Source organism: Festucalex cinctus, chromosome 10 (genome assembly GCF_051991245.1).
Source record: "Festucalex cinctus isolate MCC-2025b chromosome 10, RoL_Fcin_1.0, whole genome shotgun sequence".
Lineage (NCBI taxonomy): Eukaryota > Metazoa > Chordata > Actinopteri > Syngnathiformes > Syngnathidae > Festucalex > Festucalex cinctus.
The window spans coordinates 11,366,305-11,388,666 of NC_135420.1; the positions used below are offsets into that span (position 1 = coordinate 11,366,305).

At 38.5% G+C, this 22,362-nt stretch overlaps 1 protein-coding gene across 2 annotated transcripts in view; it reads left to right on the forward strand.

The window, feature by feature from the left end:
- The window catches only part of dennd1b (DENN/MADD domain containing 1B), a 136,633-nt gene that overhangs the window by 108,371 nt on the left and 5,900 nt on the right, over window positions 1-22,362 (forward strand). For both annotated transcript variants that reach the window (XM_077534356.1, XM_077534357.1), the window contains 7 exons: window positions 2,317-2,407; window positions 4,874-4,914; window positions 7,262-7,297; window positions 8,219-8,275; window positions 10,565-10,654; window positions 21,666-21,751; window positions 22,123-22,345. In XM_077534356.1, the coding sequence (XP_077390482.1) occupies window positions 2,317-2,407; window positions 4,874-4,914; window positions 7,262-7,297; window positions 8,219-8,275; window positions 10,565-10,654; window positions 21,666-21,751; window positions 22,123-22,345 (624 nt within the window). The remainder of the gene's footprint in view (window positions 1-2,316; window positions 2,408-4,873; window positions 4,915-7,261; window positions 7,298-8,218; window positions 8,276-10,564; window positions 10,655-21,665; window positions 21,752-22,122; window positions 22,346-22,362) is intronic.

Consider the following 22,362-nt stretch of genomic DNA (forward strand, 5'->3'; position numbering starts at 1 on the left):
GAAAGTGGTTAAGAAGGCATTTGTATTTAAAAAAAAAACAAAAACAAACAAACATGAAAATACTCACTGTGAAGAAGACACCAGTTTTAATATTGTGTTTCAGTGATGTTACAAAAAATATATATATATTTTTTCTCATTGGAAAAACATCAGTTTATGTCCAGTAGTTTTATTGTAGATTATCGTGGACTTGGGCGGCACGGTGAATGACTGGTTAGCACGTCCGCCTCCCACTTCTGAGGACTCCGGTTCGAGTCCAGGCTCCGGCCTTCCTGGGTGGAGTTTGCATGTTCTCCCCGTGCCTGAGTGGGTCTTCTCCGGGTACTCCTGTCTTCTCCCACATTCCAAAGACATGCATGGCAGGTTAATGGGCGTTCCGCCAGCTGAGATAGGAGCCAGCACCCCCCGCGACCCTTGTGAGGAATAAACGGTCAAGAAAATGGATGGATGGATGGATTATCGTGGACTTTTCCCTGACAAATATATCAATAATCGCGACATCCTATCGTGAGATACTCGTTATCGTGAGCCTTGTATCATATATCGTGTCATATCATGAAGTAACCAGAGGTTCCCACCCCTAGCTGATTAGCAGTTCAGATAATGGATGGATGGATGTTCTTCAAAGAGCAAAGCTATACTGATCGTCAACTAATAATGATTAAAAATGCCCTCATCATCGCAAATATGGTATATTTGCCAAGACAAGTGTACAAATTCTATTTTATTCATGTAATGAGTTCTTTGATTGTGAAATATAGACTGCTGACAGACCCTATGACAGTAAAAGTATAACTTCTCTGGTGGTGGTATTTAATCCAGAATGTCGTGACTCCTGGAGGCACAGAGTTAGATTAAATGGAAGATTTTGTGTGCTGAAAAATATTTGAACTTAGCAATTTGTTCTCACATTCTTGATATATGTTAGGTAGGTAAGACATTGGTTTGTGCATCTTTGACTGGGTGTTGATCTGGGTTGATCATATGCGCTAATTGGAGCAGCCAAGTAGCAGAGAAGTCTCTCACCTCTCATTAAAATGATCTAATGATGAGCTTACAGCCCCCTGACCAGCTAGTTAGCAAGCAGTCCCAGAGGACACGTGGCCAAAAACAACCTTTCTTTTTCTTGCATGTTGGACACACTCGCAAATGAGGGCTGGGCGAATTGTCCTAAAAATAAAATAGGATTAATTAATTCATACAAAAATGTACACTTTCCCATTTCCCTTTCAAATCAATGAGTAACAACAAAACTGTCATGATCATAACACGATTTAAAGGTTTTGCTTCCAAACAAAATTTACCTTTGTCCCTGAAAATGTAAACAAAATCCTGCGTACAGTGCAACACTCTTGAAGCATGCCATGTAGATTCTCCAGTTTTGTAAAACATTTTTTTGGCAAGAGAAATAAGACAGACTCTTTGTTGCTCATTGTCTGATGTTGCAAACACGAAACAATTCCAAATGACTCATAAAATGGTGCCACTAGCTTCGCTCTGTTTATCACCATTTTATCAGTGTATACAATGCGCATCAGCAGGGTACCGAAGCTGCTAAAAGGGATTATTTATTTATTTATTTATTTATTTTGTATTTATTTATTTATCCATAATCGATGTGATCCCTCCCGCCAAAAATGGTTTATCAGTTAAATTGAGAAATTTCGCAGCCCTTGTCTACACAACTAGCAGTAATATGCTCTCAAGTTAAGCATTGATACTTTTTTTTTGGTGTGTTTATGATAAGGCTGGACGATTTGACTGAGAAATGTATCACAATATCGGTATTTGAAATCAAGTCGATATTAATAATTATTGGGGTATTTTTACCTCTTTGCAGTCAGAAAAAAATAACATTGATTAAAGCTAAAATTAAAATTGATTCAAGATCAAATTGAATAAAGCACAACAATCAAGGAAAAATATGATTCCAAATATGTGATATTCAAACTAACTTTCAAGAAAGGAAGTACCAGCTTACATGCACATGTGGGAGTTTCCTGAAATGCATACTGTCTCGGCTGTTAAGTTCATATTTATGAGATGGTGTTTTACGTCTTCCAAAGAGCGGAAATGAAACTTCCTCATGTCTCGGACGCTGTTCTACATGCAGTCTGTTTTACTAATCCCTCACCTGCTCCACATTAGCATTCCCTTATTACCTGCAAACCACCTAATCTTTGTCTTGTGGTTCCGTCCGCCAGGGTTAATAACACCCCAGTGATTGACTCATGCGCATGTGTCTGTATATCACTTTAAGTGTGTACTTGCCCCTCCCCCTCTCCTTAATGAAGCAGTTGTAATTTATGTCTGCAGTTCATCGACGGTCGGCTGGCCAAATTGAACGCAGGCCGTGGCTTCACCGACGTGTTTGAAGAAGAGATCACAGAGGGGGGCTTTTGTGGAAGTGAGTTGTCCATCAATTAGTCACTTTGGATTAACATGCCATATTTCAGCTTCTGCATGAAAGTTATTGTGCTCATGTAAAAAGGTGATGAATGAAACAACGCACCTTCAAGTTATTCAGGGGTGTATTGTGACATCAAAACTTTAAACGCTGCTGGTTTTCCCCTGAAATCCCAACGTGATTATATGTGATGCATTGATGAGCTCCCTTAGACTATTGGATTCTAATTATTATTGACATGAAAGATAACATCGAGCTTTGAAAAACACCTTGAAGTGACACGGACAACTCAAAAGTCTGAAGTATAGCAGCAGCTTTTCAAATGGAATTAGTTGGATTCATGTTTGACGTGTACCTTACATGATAAAAAGCTGATTTTAAATGTGGTTTCAAATGGCAAAAGACAATTGATGGAAACAGTTTCATTTGCTGTGTCAACGCAGACACAATAGACATCAAAATCCCAAAGGAATTCTGATTCAAACACTTGAGCTTTTACTTGTATTGTATTTACATAAAAAGCATCAGCGAATAACGTTCTCATGCAACCTAAACATTTGTCATTCACTTTATCATCACTTGTTTCGACTTTGGACGCTATCGATAATTGAGGAAAAGAAGTGAAATTCAACCGGTGTGTTTTGTGTTGCACAAGAGGACGTGTACACTGAGTACTGGTGCAGTGAAAATCATTACTACAAAATAATCAGAAAGTGTGGTTTGTTTTTGTTGTTGTTGTTTATTTTTCCTCTTAAAAATGAAAGACAAATACATTCTCTTAAGATTTGATGACAGCTGTGAGCGCAACGTTGCAGTTTTATCATTTCTTTTGTGTTTTTTTACATTACAATAGTTCTTAAAAGAATATTATGCTGACTTTTATTGGACAGATTTTTTTGTTAACTGTATGCCTACTAGGTGTTATACCAAGGGTGTCCAAACTTTCGTTTGAGGGCCACATACAGAAAATTAGAAGGATGCAAGGGCCACATAATGTTATGAAGAGAACTTGTTTAGTTCTAAAAATATGTACAAATAATAATAGTTAATATTAGGGGTGTGAATTGCCTAGTACCTGACGATTCGATTCGTATCACGATTCACAGGTCACGATTCGATTCGATACCGATTAATCCCGATACGAATTTATAAGTCGAATGTTGCGATTTTTTTTCATTCAAATTTAGAAAATACTAATCAGTAAGCTTGTAGAGTGTAAGATTTATATGAACATGTATTATTTATTTATCTGAAATTTCAGTCTTATAGAGGTTGTAATCTGTTTCATGTTTGAACAGCATTAAAATAAAATATTAAGGCTTAATGTTCCGTTCATATAACATTCTTCCATGCTCAAGGTGTGAATCCTAAAAAAAAAAAAAATCGATTCAGCCGATTATTGAATCGATTCGAGAATCGCGCGATGTAGTATCGCGATATATTGCCGAATCGATTTTTTTTAACACCCCTAGTTAATATACAAATTAAATTAAAAAAAAAAGAGAAAGTGAGTATAAATTAAGAGGAACAGATATTTTCTCTAAAACAAATTATAGAACAAAACAAAAAGAACGATGTATTTCAACTCACGGCGTCAGTTTATGGAAGAATCTGGATTGTAAAACAAAATCATCCCAGTCTTTCTGTATCGTCAAAAACCTGACAAAAGCTCAATTACTGAAAAAATATATATATAGCACAAGGACATGCTGCTTAATTATTACATAGAATTGTTATATTGAAAACATTTTGACCGCTCGCTGTCATTTACTTTGTGTTGATTATTTGTTGTTGTTGTTGCTGTTGATTAGGGGCAGATAACATAAGTTCTACTTCTTTCTATCCCCTTTCATTTTTCTATTTTTTTGAGGAATTAAATAAAAACATTTAATTGAATTCAATATAAACGTTTTTAAAATAGATTTATTCCTCCATTTTCTGATAGATTTGGTGATTGGTTATCGTTTTGTTTTGTTTTTTTCAAACTCATTGATCGGTCAAAGGCCAAAAAAATCCTGATTGTGTAAAGCCTTATGTCTATGTTAAATAATTAAATAAAATATTGAAGCGACTCAAGCAATTATTTCCAGAATCTGTAGGATGTGTATAAATAAAGGTTTTCTATTTTGAACAACTCATTAATTAATATGTCATAAATTTCCTGTTAATTTCAACTCAGCTTGTCACTATGTATCGCAATGAAGAACAAACATTGATAGTTTAAATTGGAATCAGTATATATCCTCAATGTGTATTAATTTGTTCTACAAGTATATCCTTAACATGTATTAATTTGTTCTATTCTTTCCGTCATTCCTTCCATCTTTTACACTTAACAAAAAGAAACCATGAATTGATTGAATTGATTTAATGCAACGGTGTGTGAATGTGTCACCGTGTCGTCCATATTTAAACTGCTATGAAGTCCACAATGAGTCACTCATATTTGTTTTGATTTCTCCTCAGGTAACGCAAAGTCCTATCAGCAATGGATGCACACTGTAAAGGTATTCACGTTGCTCTTCATACCATTACTGCTTCTATACTGCATACTTTATGTAACTCCCTTTCACCTTTCACGCCCTTTTAATTAAAAGCATGACTGACACAACTCTGCGAGAGCGAGCGGCCCGGATGTCCGGGCGCAGCTGCAGAGCATTTAGGGTGTGTGAAGTGGCGCGTGCAGCCGGACAGTGGAGACAGAAGTGATTTGACATGACAAGACGTCCGCGGACGTGACGTGTTGATCTGGCTGCAAACATTGACGTTAGTGCGTGAAACCAAGCCGGGAACATAGATCTCCTTCCTTCTTCATCGCTCTTTTTCTGGCTGTCTGTCTCTCTTTATCTCCCTCCCTCGTTTCATCTCTGTCACAGAACACCCCCCCCCCCCCCCTCTCCCACCACTTCCCAATCCAATCCGTGTCTCTTCCTCTCACTCACTACACCGACTGTCTCTCCCTCCGCTGTCAGCTGAGGCTGAATTAGTTCTCTAGAGTGCTCTTCAAAGGTTTGTTAAAGTTCACATTTCCTGACTGACAGGGGTCTATAAGAGGGGCCTTCACCTCGGGGCCCCCTTCTGCTGACTGAAACGCTGCCTGCCATTGTCTCTATTTAGCTGTTTAGCCAACGCTTTGCGCTTTTACTAAAAGGAGCACGAGTGAGATGACAAAGGAATTAGAAAAGGCGCTCTAAAAAAGATATTGCCTCCCGGAATGTCATGTGCTGGCCTCAAAGTGGATATCAATCAAGTGATGTCCCTTCCATCCTCCGCTTCTAAATAAAAACCGCCATACTGCCTTGAAACGTGAGCTTTATGCAGTGATTGATACTTTGCCAGGTGTCTGCAATGTTACTGTGAAGTTGCATTGCGGTGCTATTTAAAGATACTCGCTGGTGACTGTGATATTGAAAATCACAGTATGAGAGGCAATGATTTTTTTAAAGACAAGATTGCTGAGGGTCATTGAGTGAATAAATGCATATAATCTCACGAAAACATGAACTATACTAAAAATCGGATTCAACTGAAAGTCAGTAAAACGTGGATTGTGACCATATCATGATGGCAGGTGTCCTGGCTGGTCCTGCTGTCCCCATGGCAACACCAGATATTTTTTCCCCTGCTTTTTGTAAGATGGTGTACCAGCAGCATGATTATACAGCATTTGCCTTTGTGTATAATAACCAGGGGTGTCAAATGTTAGGTTGTAATGTAATGTTAAGTGAAAGTTCCTTTAACGTCACTAATATTTTTAAGGTGCGGTTAATGACCGCCCCTGTCACAGCACAGCAGACATGTAATAAATGTAATAATCATGCATATATTTGTGGAGACTGGTGTCAAATTGTATTTTACATATTTTTAAATGTGCAGAATTTCACAAGCTACTTCATGTTATAGATTAGGTAGCTCTTAATATGAAAAGAAAAATGCACTGCACTGTCACCAACATCTTACAAATGCAATTATACCATCTAGTGGCAGAACAATGACCAACACAAATCAATATCACACTCGTTTTTTACAATACAGTACAGTACATCGTTTTAATTTTGATTTGAATTATTATGAAATTACTGTATCAATGACTAAAAGATGCAGTCATATTTCTATTAGTTTAATATTTGTTTCCACTTTTATGTTAACAAGCGTATGAAAATTAGAAAAAAAAGATTTTATTGTACTTTTTATTGTACATTTGGAACTAAGTTAACTCTTGAAGTCATGCGATTAATTGCGATTAAAAAAAATAATCGGCTGTCACCCCTAATAATAACAATAAATAGTTGGTAGGAACTTTTACTCATTTTATATTTGCAATATTGACATTTATTTCTAAGGCAAGTCTGTCAAACTGATTTTAATACAGGGCCCACTTTCACCCAAATTTCATCTCAAGTGAGTTGGACCATGGCCTAATAATCTATTAAAAACATTCGAATTCTATAAATAATGACAGGTCAAAAATATTTATAACTACATTTTGGAGAAAAAAAAAATCCAATTTATTTATTTATTTATTTATTTATTTATTTATTTATTTATTTTTGCTGCGTAGTAATCAGAATTTTCTTCACAAAAATGAGCACAAAATTGTGCATTAAATCCTGAGTAGCAGATTTTAGAATGTCACTTAAGTGGCGATCAGTGTGCCTTTCAGTGAATAAAATTAGCAACAACAAATGGAAAAACTGCAGTTCTGTACTCACGGGCCGGATTGGACCACTTGTTGGGCCGGTTCTGGCCCACATGCCTTATGTTTGATACCATTGTTCTCAGTCATGTGTGCATCATTTGATTGTTGTGTTGGTGTGTATGAATTGTGACAAACGTAACTGTTTTTCTAAACAGAGAGGAGGAGCACTCATCAATACAGCAGTGACAAAGGTAAAGCTCTTGCACAAATGGCAAATTGATTTAAGATTATACTAATTTAAATAACTCACAGTGAATTGAAGCTTAAATGACATTTTGGACAGAAAATAACGCACACTGTGTTAGCTTTGCTGTGGATGGAAGTACATATTTGTTTAGCACTGTCCTATACAGTTAACTCATTTGCTCCCAAAAACATATAAATACGTTCTATTTTAAATGTTTTAAGTGTCCCAAAAACGTATTGTTTTTTTACCCATCATTTTATTTGTCAAAAACGTATAAATACGTTATATTTTAAATGTTTTAAGTGTCCTAAAGATGTATTAATACGTTTTTTTTTTTTTTTTTTTTTTTTTTGTGCATACAAAGGTTTTGATACAGCCTCTCTACTGCACTGAACAAGTGGAAAGTGGTAGTAATGACAAAAACTTCCAGCAGGTGGCAGCAGAGTATAAGAGATCAGCGAGGGCAATGTTGAAAACAAGCTGTTTCCCCAAAATTCTAAACAGATTTGTGAATAATGATGAAACTTAGCTATATTCTAATGGTAATTGCTGCAAAACAGAAATACATAGAAATATACTTCTTTTTTTTTTTCTGATAAAAGAAGAGACTCTTATATTTCTTTTGGTAGGGTCCATATTTGTATAGCAAAAGAACACAATATTCTGTGTGCCTTGCAAAATCAGTCAAAATCCAGCCGGGAGCGAAGGGGGTTGTTTCAGTGAAAATATCTGGGAGTGAATGAGTTAAAAGCTGTACGATAAGTGATAGTTAAAGTGGTTTATAATGGTCAAGGTGCCCTTGATTGTGATCATATTAGGATATTACAGACGAAACGACAACCGAATGATTTTCAGGGTTTTTTTGTTGTTGTTGTTGTTGTTTTTTTTTTGTATTTCTAATCAGCATGTATGCGTTTCCTCCCAGGCCAAAAGTCACGCCAAGAGGGGCATCCGGGACATCAAGGGTCGACTTAAAGCACGGGTGAGCAGCACCTTCGCACCTCACATAGAAGCCTGCACACACACACACGCAGCCACACAAGGCAGCCGGACACGCACGCCCCTCATAGCACGAGGCGGGAAGGCTGCTTTACATGGAGCGTGCGATTCCCGTGCAGGACTCTTTAATGACTGGCGAAGCCCGCTCAGCGCTTTGTTCATGCCTGTACATTTTTAACCAACGCCCCTCTGGCTATGGCCTGTCATGTCACCCCAGCCCCTCTTTCTCCTTTATTGTCTGCATATTTCATCAGCGAGCCTGTGATTTCCTCAAAGCTAATGTAACGAGGTGTATGTTTCCATAAGCCTGCTGGATTTGATGAGGCAAACGCAGTTTGATCTGTCAGTGGGGCACTGATTATGAGCAACATGAGCAAGATGCAGGCCTCGGTAAAACACACACATACACAAACATGCGCGCGCAGTCAGAGTGGTGAAATTTCTTTTCAGAGATTTGTGAAAAGCATATTTATTCCGTTATTAGAATCATCAACAGGAATAATGTTGACATTACTGCCAGCTGCTAATTGACAATAAAGGACATACACTTACTTACAATATCTTGCTGGCTAGATTTGTAGGGGTTTGTAGAACCCCTCCAACATTAATACAATTAACAGCCTTTCCTAAAATATACTGAAATCAACTTTAAAAATAAAGGATATTAGCGATGTTCAATACATTTTTTTAAGACCAATACCAAGTACAGATATCACTAGTACTTTTGATACATAAAATTTCCCCCAAAACAATGACAAATAACGTTAAAGAAATGCTTCTTATCCTCATATAGCGTTTTCCTTAAAATTGCATGAAATGAATGGCAATTTTCCTTCCATCCATCCATCCATTTTCTTGATCGCGGGGGGTGCTGGCGCCTATCTCAGCTGGCTCTGGGCAGTAGGCGGGTGACACCCTGGACTGGTTGCCAGCCAATCGCAGGCAATGTTCCTTTATTTTCTAATTTTAATTGCAAAATGGCCGATACTGACATGGGCTATCGTTCTGAGTAGCAATGCCAAGAAATAAGGACAGGTATTGGCCCGATACTGATACTCGCCCATCCATCCTTACTTTTTATTTAATATTTATATTATTTATATCTGTTGTACTACAGTGGGCTCCCCCCAATACTTGTAGTTTGGTACCCACAGATTCACATTTCATGGATTTTTTTTCCCCTCATTTAAGTTTTTTTTGTGTGTGTGCCAATCACCTCTCCATCCCCAATTACCCATTTTTTTTTGTTTTTGTTTTGTTTTGTTTTGTTTGTGGGGGGGGGGGGGGCAAAGTAATTTATTTGTATTAATATATTTAACCCCTTCAGACCTGCATTTTTTTCTGTTGAGCTTTTTTTTATGATATTGACTCTTTTCCCACATAAGAACCACATGGAAACACATTTTTGGGGTTCTCTCATGTTTTTATTTGTTATAGTGGACGCCAGGATAGTATGGTTGTAACATGTGGTAAACTTAGCAAGCTTATAAGCAACATTTTTATCATGAACATCGTGCAAATCAACTTGTGATTGTGATTGCTTAGGTGGGATCCAATCATCAACCAGATCCAAATTGTGCATTTTTAATGGGTTTAGACACGCAAATATGTCATGTCCACTGCAATCATCTATGGGTCTCAAGGGGTTAAATTATTACATAATTAAAGTTTCATTACAGTATTTGACTTAAACTTTATTTTTCTTCTATTGATTATTATCAAAACCTTTGCTGCAGTGGTTGGCTGACAGAAAGTGACATTTGAACACCAATAATTCATATACGACGTCAGGCACTATACTAACACTATCAAAAGAATGTACAGCCGTGTAATTTTCAATCTCCAAACAGGTTTTAAGAATCCAAGTAGATATTAGAGTGCTTGTGCTCGGAGCTGACAGTCATTTTACATTCAAATGCATGAGCCACCTGTCAAAAGTTGAAGTTACCTCAGCCTGTCAATTCTTGTTGAGCAATATGTTAGCTTGTTGAGTAGTAAGACCTTGAAGCAGTCTAGTGACTTTGTCCAGCAGCTGCCTGCACCCATTTCTCACGTAAAATGTTTTTTCGACTTCATATTAAATGTATTTTTCGGACCATGTTCCAAAGGGCTGGCTGATACCACTTTTTTGTTTTTTTGCTTTATATAATCCTTTTCAACGATTTGTACAGAGTCAACATTTATTTGAATGAAGTCACACCACACACACCGCAGATTGTAAATCTCGTTGTCAAAACATCCGAGATTGATGTTCACTATTTTGGCCTTGCAGGAGGAAGAGGAGGAAGGGATGACAGTCTGTGCAGGGTCCCCCACTAGTACCAAGAGCCTGTCTCCAAGGCGACTGCAGAGGATGAGACGGGTATGACACGCACGCACTCACGCGCACACAGACACCAGTAAACTAGTTAACTGCTTCTGTGCTGATCATACCAGAGCTCGACTGATATGGATGCATCTTTTCACCTGTTTTCCGCTCGCTCCATCACAACACTCCTCTTCCCTCATCTTCTTAGCTCGCTGTCTGCCGTGTAGCAGCTCTTGGAAGCACATCACTGTTTGTTAGTGCGCCAAATGTAATGATAAGCATTGGACATGCTGCTGTTGTACAGGCAGTATCTCTCCCAGGACAGTGCGAACAGCAGAAGCAACTCATATGCTGGTCAGCATTTCCTCTGAAAAACTTGCTCGTCCACTGAGACGATTGTGTTTTTGTTTTTTGTGTGTACGAAGCGCAAGCACATACGTGATGAGATCAAGTTGGATTGTATTGCATTGTGCAGTTAATATAAACATTCACTTTTCAGCTTTAAGGGAATTTAGGGATTAAATGTGCATGTCAGGACAGTATTTAAGCATGTGCATGGATCCTTGGGGATACACAAGTTTACTTCCTCACTGTTACATTCAAACGAGCCAATTTCCATTTTCACATCGTGACATTTTGCTCCCGCTCATGTAAGACTGTGATTAGGAGATATTGTGGGCTCCCTAATTAGCATTTTGTGTCCAGTGTGCGCAACCAGGCTGGAAATTCTTAGCACACGAGAAGGTGCGAAGGCCTGAGGGGGGTGGGGGGTGGGGGCAGAGGAAGGGCAATTAGGGCTTTTTCCCAAAGTCCATCGACGGGTGCATACAAAGGATGCTCGCAGATTAACAGTTAACATGCAGTGTATGTGTGCTCGCACCTTCCAACACACGCATGCCGTATTAAGTATACACACTCCGTGCCATTAAGAGCTGCTCATCGCCACGGTAACGGGCCCCTGGAGACCATGGTAGGAGGGTCACGTAGGACCCAGGGTTGCATGTCCCTCAGCTGTGTGCATTTATCATTGACCAGGTTCATACAAAATCCTCACAACTATTTGCATTTTTAGCAAGACTCTTTTTACACATAGACAAAATTGTTGGTCTCCCTCTATTAATGAAAGAAAAACTCACAAAAATAACTTGAATCTGACAAAAGTATAATAAATAAAAATGTTTGATATTTATTAGCGATAAATATTACTACGGAAGCGTAGAGCTGCCAATGTGGAGTAAACATTTTTGGCTGGCGAGTATGTTCAAACATACTCGCAAATATGTTCAAACACACTCGCAAATATGTCCGAACGTATTGAAATATGTTCGCACATACTCGCAAATATGTTCGAACATACTCGCAAATATGTTTGAACATACTCGCAAATATGTCCGAACGTATTGAAATATGTTCGAACATACTCGCAAATATGTTCGAACGTACTTGTAGGCTACATGCTACAAAGTTAGCATACCTTCCCATAATACCACAGGGATTTATTTGCGCATGCGCAAGTGAAAAAAAATGACGAACCTAAATCATGCACGGCAGACATAATAAATCATAAAAGTTACAAAGTTTGTCGACTTAATTTTCTAATGAATTGGTAATGTGGCCCAAATGCCTAAAAAAAATGGGTTTTGTTTTCACTCGCGCATGTGCAAATAATACCCCGTGGCATTATGGGAAAGTATGCTAACTTTGCATGTAGCCTACATGTACGTTCGAACGTATTTGTGAGTATGTTCGAACATATTTGCGAGTATGTTTGAAAATATTTCAATACGATCGCCAGCCAAAAATGTTTACTCCGCATTGGCAGCTCTATGCTTCCGTATATTACATATAGATAAGCATTTTATATAGGGCCCACTGATACAATTTTTTTTAGGCCGATGCCGATTTTTGGCAGAACTAATTAATCATTAAATTTTCCGTAATCGCTATTAATCGCATTTTTTAACTACTATTTTCTACAGTGCTTATAATAGATATTTACTTGATTACAATCTTAGAATGAATGTAAAATCATCATATTTCGATTCAAAGAAGCTGTATTTGACCCTTGGACACGATTATTTGTCTATAAAATACAACAGTCAAACAAAACAATCTAAACTGAGTCATCTTTACAGGCATTTTCTTATATTCTTCTCATAAAAACAATTCTCAAAACATTTCACCTACAGGTTTAGTTCTGCTCACCAACACCACACTTGATTTGCAAGGCCATGAGCAGGGTTATTTTTCTCTGAGATGATTCGCCAAAGGCATACAACTAATATGCTATTTGAATTTGGCTTTACAAAGTGCGCAAATTATTTTTGACGCTCCAATGAGCCGTCAAGCAACTTTTTAAAGTAAAACTATATACAAGTCAGTCTTTTTCTCTCTTTGTGCCAGTGACTCTCCTCTAAGTTTAGCTGCAAAGTGAGTTGAGGTCAGCTGCCACAGGAAGTAGTTAAATGTAATATATATATATATATATATATATATATATATATATATATATATATATATATATATATATATATATATATATATATATATGTATATATATATATTTATATTTATATTCATATTTATATTCACATTTCAGGATATGTAGATTTATGTGTAATAATTAATGAGAGCAGTATGCAAACCATATTTAGGTGTTCCTATTGCCAAAAGTGCCCAAGTGTGAGATTTAATGGTGTGGCGCCCTTTGCAAATCATCCATCTTATCTTTGTTTTGTCTCTCTCCCTTTGCTATGTTTCCTCCATCGTCCTTCCTGTGAAATTGTGATAGTATTGTTCGGTCTGCACCAGGTGTTCATAGCACCAAAAACGGATCTCATTGGGAATAAACTCGTTAAATAGAGGTTAAGCATTGGTGGTTAAAAAACTAGACATACCTTTTATCTTTTTGTTTTACTGCATGTGCCTCAAATTGTGTGTGTGTGTGTGTGTGTGTGTGTGTGGGTGTGTGTGTGTGTGTGTGTGTGGGTGTGTGTGTGTGTGTGGGTTTGGGGGGGGGAGACTGTTTGGCTATACTAGGACTAATTAGCTGCTAAGTTAATGAATCTGCTAATTACATAAAGAAAGAGACATGTCCCTTTCCTTTATACATTTGATGCAACCAAAATTGTATTCCAGGTACCCAGTGAGGCTGGGAAATAATTCAGGATCAATATGTATCGCAATCGAAGTGTCACGTGACCATTATTAATGGAAAACATTATTTACTAGATATTAAACAGTAAGAAAGCCATGATCTTGAACAAACTAGTGTTAAAGGGGAAGTCTTTTTTTTTCTTTTTTCTTTTTTGACAATAATATATTCTATATAGCTCCACTAGTCTAAATGGTATTCTGGATGATATTGCATTAGTGGAGTATAAGTTAAGCAGCAAATTCCAATTGTTTCTATCCACATCAGGGAGCGGCCATTTTGCCACTTGCTATCGACTGAAGATGACATCAGCGTTGCTCAGGTCTCAGGTAATAACCAATCACAGCTCAGCTTCTTCAAAAAACAGGTGCGCTGTGATTGGTCGTTGCCTGATCAAATGTGATGTCATCTTCAGTTGACAGGAAGTGGCAAAATGACGGCTGGATTTTGATTCATACGTCATAGTTCTCAAATGTGTTATTAATCAGAATGCCATGTTTAGACTACTGAGGTCACATATTATTGTCAAGAAATGTTTAAAGGGATACTTGACTCATTGGGCCATTTTCAGCAGTAAAAAGTTAACATTTTTCTATAATTAATGTGGTAACTCACCTGTTTTCTGGGTTTGGTCAGTAAACTGAGCCATGATTGGTCGTTACCTACTTCGTCAGCACAGCTGACGTCATCATCAGTTGACAGCAAGTAGAAATTTTTTTTTTTTAAAGGTATTCATTGTACATGAAAAATAATGAAGTTATGAATTATAGAAAAATGTTAACTTTTTACTGCTGAAAATGGCCCAATGAGTCAAGTATTAGTAGTAATAGTATTTAAGGTCAACTTCCACTTTAACTTTGTTAAAATAAATGACCAGTTCCCTAAGTGCAAAACTTGCAATAAGATTCTGTTGTGCAAACTAGCATGATAAAACACCTCCGGATGGATGCAAGGTGTAGAACTATTGATTGATTGATTGATTGATTGATTGATTACAATGTACTCAACAACACCGTATTTCCTTCAAAGCTAGTTTTATTTCCAGATATTTTTAATGCTGTTTTTACACCATATATTTGTGTTTTATTGTACTTAATCTTTAATTCTTCAATATTTTTTTGGATTTGGATTGGTTAAAATCAAATCATTTTCAGCTATATCGTCCAACCCTAATACGCAGTCCAAAATAGCGACATTGCTCTGCATTGCTCTACATTCGCCTGCTGTGTGACCTGAGAAACACAACCTTCAAAAGTGTGATTTGATTAAAAAAAAAAACTAAAAAAAACAATAAAAAAAAAAAAAAAACATTCCAATCTGCTCAATGGTTCATTTTTAGAACCACCGACACTTTGCCCCGGAAAAATAATGAGATGAATGAAGTACACGCTGTGTTAATGTGTGCGTTTGCTTGTGTGTTTTTGTGTTGTTGTCGTGTCCAGCCATGATTTGGAGCATTTTGGAGAGCTTGTTGATTAGGAATGCAGGAGGAATCCTTTGGTTTGATGAAATCAAGGCTGCTGGCTTCAAACAACAGCCACTGTTTTGGCTCCTCTGCGTGTGACTTCGCGTCTCTTTTTGAAGGTCCATCCTGGATGTTGGATTTCGCTATTGTTCTGGAAACATTTACCTGGCAGTGGCGTACTTGTGTGCATATGTTATACACCGCCAGGCCTGTCACAGGGAACAAAGTGACAGCTGTATAAAGAGCAGAGGTGGCTGAGACCAAGTTATGGACAATCAACCACCAAGATTCGGACTGGGCTCAGGTCTCCCAACACAGAACGTACAAATACGCGCAGTAGGAGCGGTAGCTCAGCGTGCGTCTTATGCTTGCGTGTGGCGGGTGTGTGTATGTGTGAGTTGGATAAATGCATGTTTGGAGATGTTTGCGCAATCCTTCAGTGGGAGACAGCTCATATATTCATGGCGAGTGGACACGTACGCGATATAATGTGTACACATAACTTGACATGTGCTCTAATGTGGAAAATGGTGTGTGTGTGCGTGTGTGTGTGTGTGTGTGTGTACAGTATATTAAAAATACATATTTATTAGGGGTGTGCCAAAAAATCGATTCATAAAAGAATCGAGATTCTCATTTATTAATCGAATCGATATTAATATCTAAAAATCAATTTTATTTAAATTAGAAATGAAGAAGAAGGAGAAAAGGCAGTTGCAGCCCACATGCTGTTTTTGTGGAAAACTAACAATACAAAATTAATAAATGTTTAAACAAAAAAACAAAACAAAACAAAAGACACTTTAATGTCTCGATTTGTCATTTTGTCTTGCAAAGCAGACTGGACTAAATCATGACAATGTTGTGCATATCTGTAAATTGAAGCAGAAATCATTTGTCAATCAAATCATTTTGAATCGAAAATCGTTTGAATCGAGAATCGAAAATCGATTCTGAATCGAACCGTAGACCCAAAAATCGTAATCGAATCGAATCGTGAGACAATCAAAGATTCCCAGCCCTAATATGTATAAATATTTGTAATATATCAATATATAATATAGATTTATCTGTGTGTACTGTATTATATATGTAGTTATGTGTATATAGCCTATATGGGTGTAATGCTGTCAAGGGATTAATCTAATTATAATGGCACAAATTCCACAATTAATTGCAATTAATCGCATTTTCTGCTACCTGTCTCCAAACCTTGTAATAGGTGTTTACCTGAGTAAAATATTGGAATTCATGTAAAGTCATCAAATAGATAATATAATTTGATTCTGATTTTGGGCCTGCGATTCAATTTTTGATTCAAAACTATTTTCGATTGAAAAGGATTTGATTGACAATGATTTCTGCTTCAATGTATGGATGTGCAAAGAATCATGATCTACTCATTACTACATTAAAGTGTCATTTTTCTTTACATTTATTACATTTTGAATTGTAGGAAGATGCCTTATTCCGCAAAAACAGCTGCTCTGTAGCTAGCTGTTAATTGTATAGCTTTTTTTAAATAGAATATAAATAAATAAAATTGATTTAGGGACATTTTATATTGATTATGAATTGTAGTAAATAAGAATCTTGATTCTTATGTGATGGGTTTTTTTTTTTGTTTTTTTGTTTTTTGGCACACAGTATATGTACATATGATATATGTATGTGAGACATGAGGGTGGGGGGTCGGTGGGGGGGGGGGGGGGGGGGGGGGCAGTACTCTTATCCAGATCAGCTAAATACATGGAAATATAATAATGTAATAATATATTTGGTTGTGAAATGTAAGTGCTTGTTCCTTCATGCACTGTTCATGCGCAAAATGTTTATAGACATTGGTTTTGTATAAAATCAGAGGCAAACGTATGAAGCGGCCAGCCAGCTGTGTCACCCCTGCTTCCTGTCTGAAACCAAAGTGCCATCTGCAGGCAGTGAGTGCGTACTGCACTGCCGCGCTTCCCGCTCAGACACCTGGATCAGACTTAAGGTTTAATAGAATAAGCATGCAGCACATTTTCCTTCTTTTATACACGGCTCCTGTTTTAAAAGTGCTTTCAGCGAAGGCCAGTTGGACGGCCGAGCGCTGGAGCTGCTCTCAAACACTGTTTTCCTCCGCCTCTTTGGAGCGCGCTGCTCTTAAACAGGCAGACTTGGCCGTACTTCTGCAGAGTCTCTCTGCCTCTCCCCAAGGTTTGTTTGCATTTTACCGGCATCTCTTTACATATACTGCCAAGCTGTGAGATCAGTGGCCACTCAGAAATACCCTATGAAATGCATAATGTAAGGCGGGCCCGCTGGAGTTTGGCCCCGCCACAGAGAAAGTTGTTCTGCATAAGTGGTCATGCAGGGGAAAGTTTGTTCCTTCAAATGCACTCGGCCTAAATGGATGCTGCTGATTTGATTTTCCACTTATAAGCAGAAATGAACGTTAATGTATTGCGTCAGAAGTGGGAAAACGTTATGAGACATTTTGCATCGGGGCTGTGAAGGTGGTGAGGATGAGGTCAGAACGTTTCGTTCATCATTTACTCACAGGCCGGCCTGTGAAGGTTGCAGCGGCGAGCGTGTTGGGTTTTATGTCCAAATACAGAACTAAAGGTATTCCCGATCCTTTTGCTCTTTCGCCAAGCACTCCTGAGCTCGGATCAAAGCGCGAAAATGATAAAAATGATAAGGAGAGAAATAAATGTTGCCGTCAAAGCCGAGATATGAAACATGCTCCTTGATGGTGATTCGACTCCCTCTCCAAATGCAGGCTGGAGGTCATTTTGCTGAAACGATTTCACATTGTTGTTGTTGCGCAGTCGAAGACGAAAGTGACGGCAGAGTGACAGAGGGAGAAAATGGAGGCAGGATGACTTTTTCATTTGCACCTTTCAGCTTCCTATTAGCCCACAGCGAGGAGCTAATGGAGCAGCGGTATGACAATCTGTTGTTCTTCTTTGTCAAGTTCTCGTCTGCGCTGTCAGGCCCGGGGCTTGACTATATTTGACTGCGGGTGCCTCCACTCTTAAACACGCTTTTGTTCTTTACATTGGTGCACGCGCGGTGCATCAGAGTTCAGCAGTCAGACAAATAGCTGCTGTTGAGGAACTCTTTGCGGAAAAGTTGTCGGAACGAATAGGGGGGTTCAAACGACAAGTTGATGAAGTCGCGTCGGGAGGCGACCGTCCGTTTACGGCTTCCTTTTCGGACAGACGGACGCTGTAACCGAGATCTGGTGACCTGCGCCTGCTTGTGTTTGGCTTCACCTTGCTTTAATAAACACCTAGCTGCACCGAGAGGCCCCGTTCTGCCGAGCAGGCTTAAATGAACAGCCTCCTACACACGTGTGTGTGCGCGTGTCTCACAGGTGCATCTCTGGTTGGCTGCCACGTCAGCCTGGCCCCAGATTTACTGCCCCGACACAGGAATCCATTAAATGCTGTTTAGGGATCCCGGGCCGGAGCCCCTCTCAAATCACTTTCATTAGAGCTCCAAGCTACCATGGAAGGGCAGCCAGTTGGCCAATCGGCGCTGCCGCCACATGTGTTCCTGCTTAGGCCCGCGACTTGAGAGGCTTAAGTGACTACTGCACACATCTTAACTCCTAGTGTGTGTGTATTCCAAATGAGGCCATGCCAGCCACACGTTAGATTCCGCCCATCTGGCTGGCACCGTGTCCACTAATGAAGAGCGGCTCGGTACACGGATGCAAAGCTGTCCTTCACCTCTTTGCGCAGCCACACCTTTTGGCTCCACCCCTCGGGGCACATTTGCTCACCTCCTCCGCATCTTATTTCTCAGGATCTTTCTTTTTTGTGTTTACCTTTTATCGCTGCGTCTTCAGTTTCTGTGCCACAAACACTCTAAAGCACCCCCAGTGCTCCTCTCAGAGGCTGTTTATTCCTGTTGTTGGCTTTGATTGTGTGGTTGAGAGTTGACAAAATGTGGGAAACTGAGCATTTGTTTGACATCCTTGATATCCAGTTTAAAGTCCATGTACTTGTACGGTCTTTGTCTTCCTAGTTGAGCAAGTGTGTGTACATTTCCTCTACTGTATGACATTTCTCCACACGAGTCGGACAAGAAGAAAATTGTTTGACACCCCCACAACTTTCTGCCATGACTATAAATATTATCATTTGTGTCTGAAATTTGTTTTAAGCACACCTCTGCAGAAGAGCTAATACACCTTGTGCACTCTCCAACAATGAGAGCGCCACTGCCACCTACTGTAGTGGATGTGCAATTATATTTTATTCTAGTACGGCAAAAAAAATAACTAAAAAATCTTCCCTGGTGTTACTCGCGCCCCCACCCACGCCCTATTTGTGAGGGGCTGTACTACCGACATCATAACGTTCTACAAGTTAGCATCTTGCGATCCACTAGTACAGTCATTATCAAACTTTTTACAGTAAGTACCACCCTATAAATATAATGTTCCACTATCCTCATCAACGTTATATACATATATAGTAGCTTAATAGGTATTAAGCGTTCATCAGTAACAAAAAAAAGAGGTTTTATTCTTTTAGTATTTTTAGCATTGTAAGCCACTGTAACATAATGCACAGTTTGGACATCAACATTGCATTTAAATATCGGAAAATAGGAAAAACTAGAGATGGGCGAGTACGGATGCCCAGTTTTATTTCAAGGTATCGGTACATGCGAGGGTGGCCGATACCAGTATCAGCCGCTCTCTTGTGGTCATTTTATGATCAGTCACTAAAGCTGTAGCTGTCTAACAGATGCCCATTCAGATGTACAACCACAAATTTGGATTGAGAATATTTCTGGTTATTAGACTAGTTTTTTCATTTTATTTATGTATTTGTTATATTTATTTATTTATTTATTTATTTATTTATTTATTTATTTATTTGTTTATTTGTTTGTTTGTTTGTTTTTGTTTATTATTTATTGAAATTAATTTTACTGTACGTTCAATACAAAATATGTATTTCATGGAACTTTGAACATTGCAATTAATTTCATACAATAAAGAAGTTATGTGCTAGTCGTACCGGTACTTGCATTCGTATTGGTGACTAATCAAGCATTGAGTACTGTACTGGTATCGGTCTGGAAAAAAAAAAGTGGTATCAAGCATCTGTAGATACAAAAATCAGTGATTCAATTAAAATGTATTAAAAATTAAAATAAAATGGTCTAAATAAATATTATTTAAAAAAAAGCAAGCACACCTTAAAGATTACATTCAAATGTATTTCACTGAAAAGTGAAATACAACTGAACGGTACTGAATGCTTTGTTTACCAGTGGGAGCTTGAGTTGCCTAACATACTTTAAGAATCACTGCAGTAGTAGCACACAATTGTCTACTAGAGCACACATTTACCTCACTAGTTAGATGTGTCCCATATAGTAGCATGGCAAATATGTCCTACTGGTCTGCACTACACGGATTTTGAAAGGCCCACAGAATATTGTTTTTTTTTGCTATAAATACATGGAACCTACCAGAAGAAAGGAAAAAAAGCATATTTCTATCTGTTTGTGTTTTGCAGCAATTAGCATTAGAATATAGCTAAGCTTGTTTGCAACATACCACTGGTTGATCTCTTATACTCTGCTGCCACCTGCAGGGTGTTTTTGTAATACCTACCATTGTTTCAACCATTCTCTGCAGTTCAGAGGCTGTATCAAAGCCTTATGTATGCTCGAGCATTAAAAAAACAAACAAACATATAAATACGTCTTTGGGACACTGTTAATATTAAACTAGAACGTATTTATATGTTTTTGAGAGCAAATGAGTGAATAGTAAATCATTGTCATTTGTACTAAAATTAGAATATTGAATACATGTTGGAAGAATTTTCCATAGAAGCGTACATGGAGGGGAAATGTGATGAGAAAGAAGGTGTTGAGAATGCAATATTGAATATGTGCAGGAGCAAACGTAAACAAATGACCGCTCGCCCTGCGAGGAGAATGTCAATTAGAATGCGAACGACGGCGTCGGAAGAAGAGCAGCACATGCACTGGCACTGCTGGAGGAACATGAACACGAGGCCATGTTAATAAGTGGCCCGCGGCAGATGGGGAGCGTCCCGCGTCGCTGTGTAAAGCCGCTGTCTCGTCTTGAACCCGCACATTAAACACGTTACACAGGTGGCTTATTAAACCCGCTGTGTCACTAAACGGCACCACATACTGATCATTCAGCACATTGCTGTGACAAACACCACGTGCCCATCGTTAATGCACTTACACGGGCCCGCTCGCGCAACCGACTTAATGCTTAATTTGATAAAACACTTCTAAACATTCTCATCCCCAGGCCCCATTTGACTAATATAGTCTCAACTCTTTGGGTTCTAGTCCAATAAAACAAATGTTGTCCCTCAAGGACTTGCCAGATATCTTCCTCTAATCTTATTCTGTTTACATTTATTATTTTTTTCTTTTTTGTATTTTCTCATTCACAGCAAAACTTCAACAAGTCTCCCATGAGCATGGGCCCTCGGGAACTTGGCTACGGGCTGGATGACGACGAGCTGGACAGTGCGAGCAAGTAAATGCTGCTTTTCATCACCCTCACTGCTAAAAAAAAAAACGTGATGTATGGACTATATTTAAAAGAAGAAAATGTTAAAAAAGGAAAAAGATGCTCAAGGCAAGTGCTTTCTTTTAGTTATGGTGGTACTGCCCCCAAGTGGTCAATATTGGTACAACAGGGAATTTTGGCCAGACTCTAATAGACTATTTTTGAACAACTGGATGTGTAATTATGTTGGTTTGCTGAAAATTAAATACCAAAATATTACATAGTGGAGTGTACTATTAATTCTAAATATTAATTTCATTTTTTAATAGAATTACTTAAGTAATTTCTACAATATTTTGGTTGCATCAGATTTTTCGTGTCTCGTGTTGTCACCGTAGGATCTCATCGGAGGATAGCGGCGATGTCCCGTCGTACACGGAGGACAGCGACGACTCGTACTCGTTGGAGCTGGACATGGACTCATCCCAGTCGGGCAAGATGAACCTGCTGGAGGAGATCCTGGACTCTCTCACCACCACCACCATAGAGCAAGGAAAGCTGAGTGCAGCCAAGAGTTTGGACTTCTTCAGGTCCATGGAGGACTTGGACTACCAGACCCCGGTATGACAGACACATTG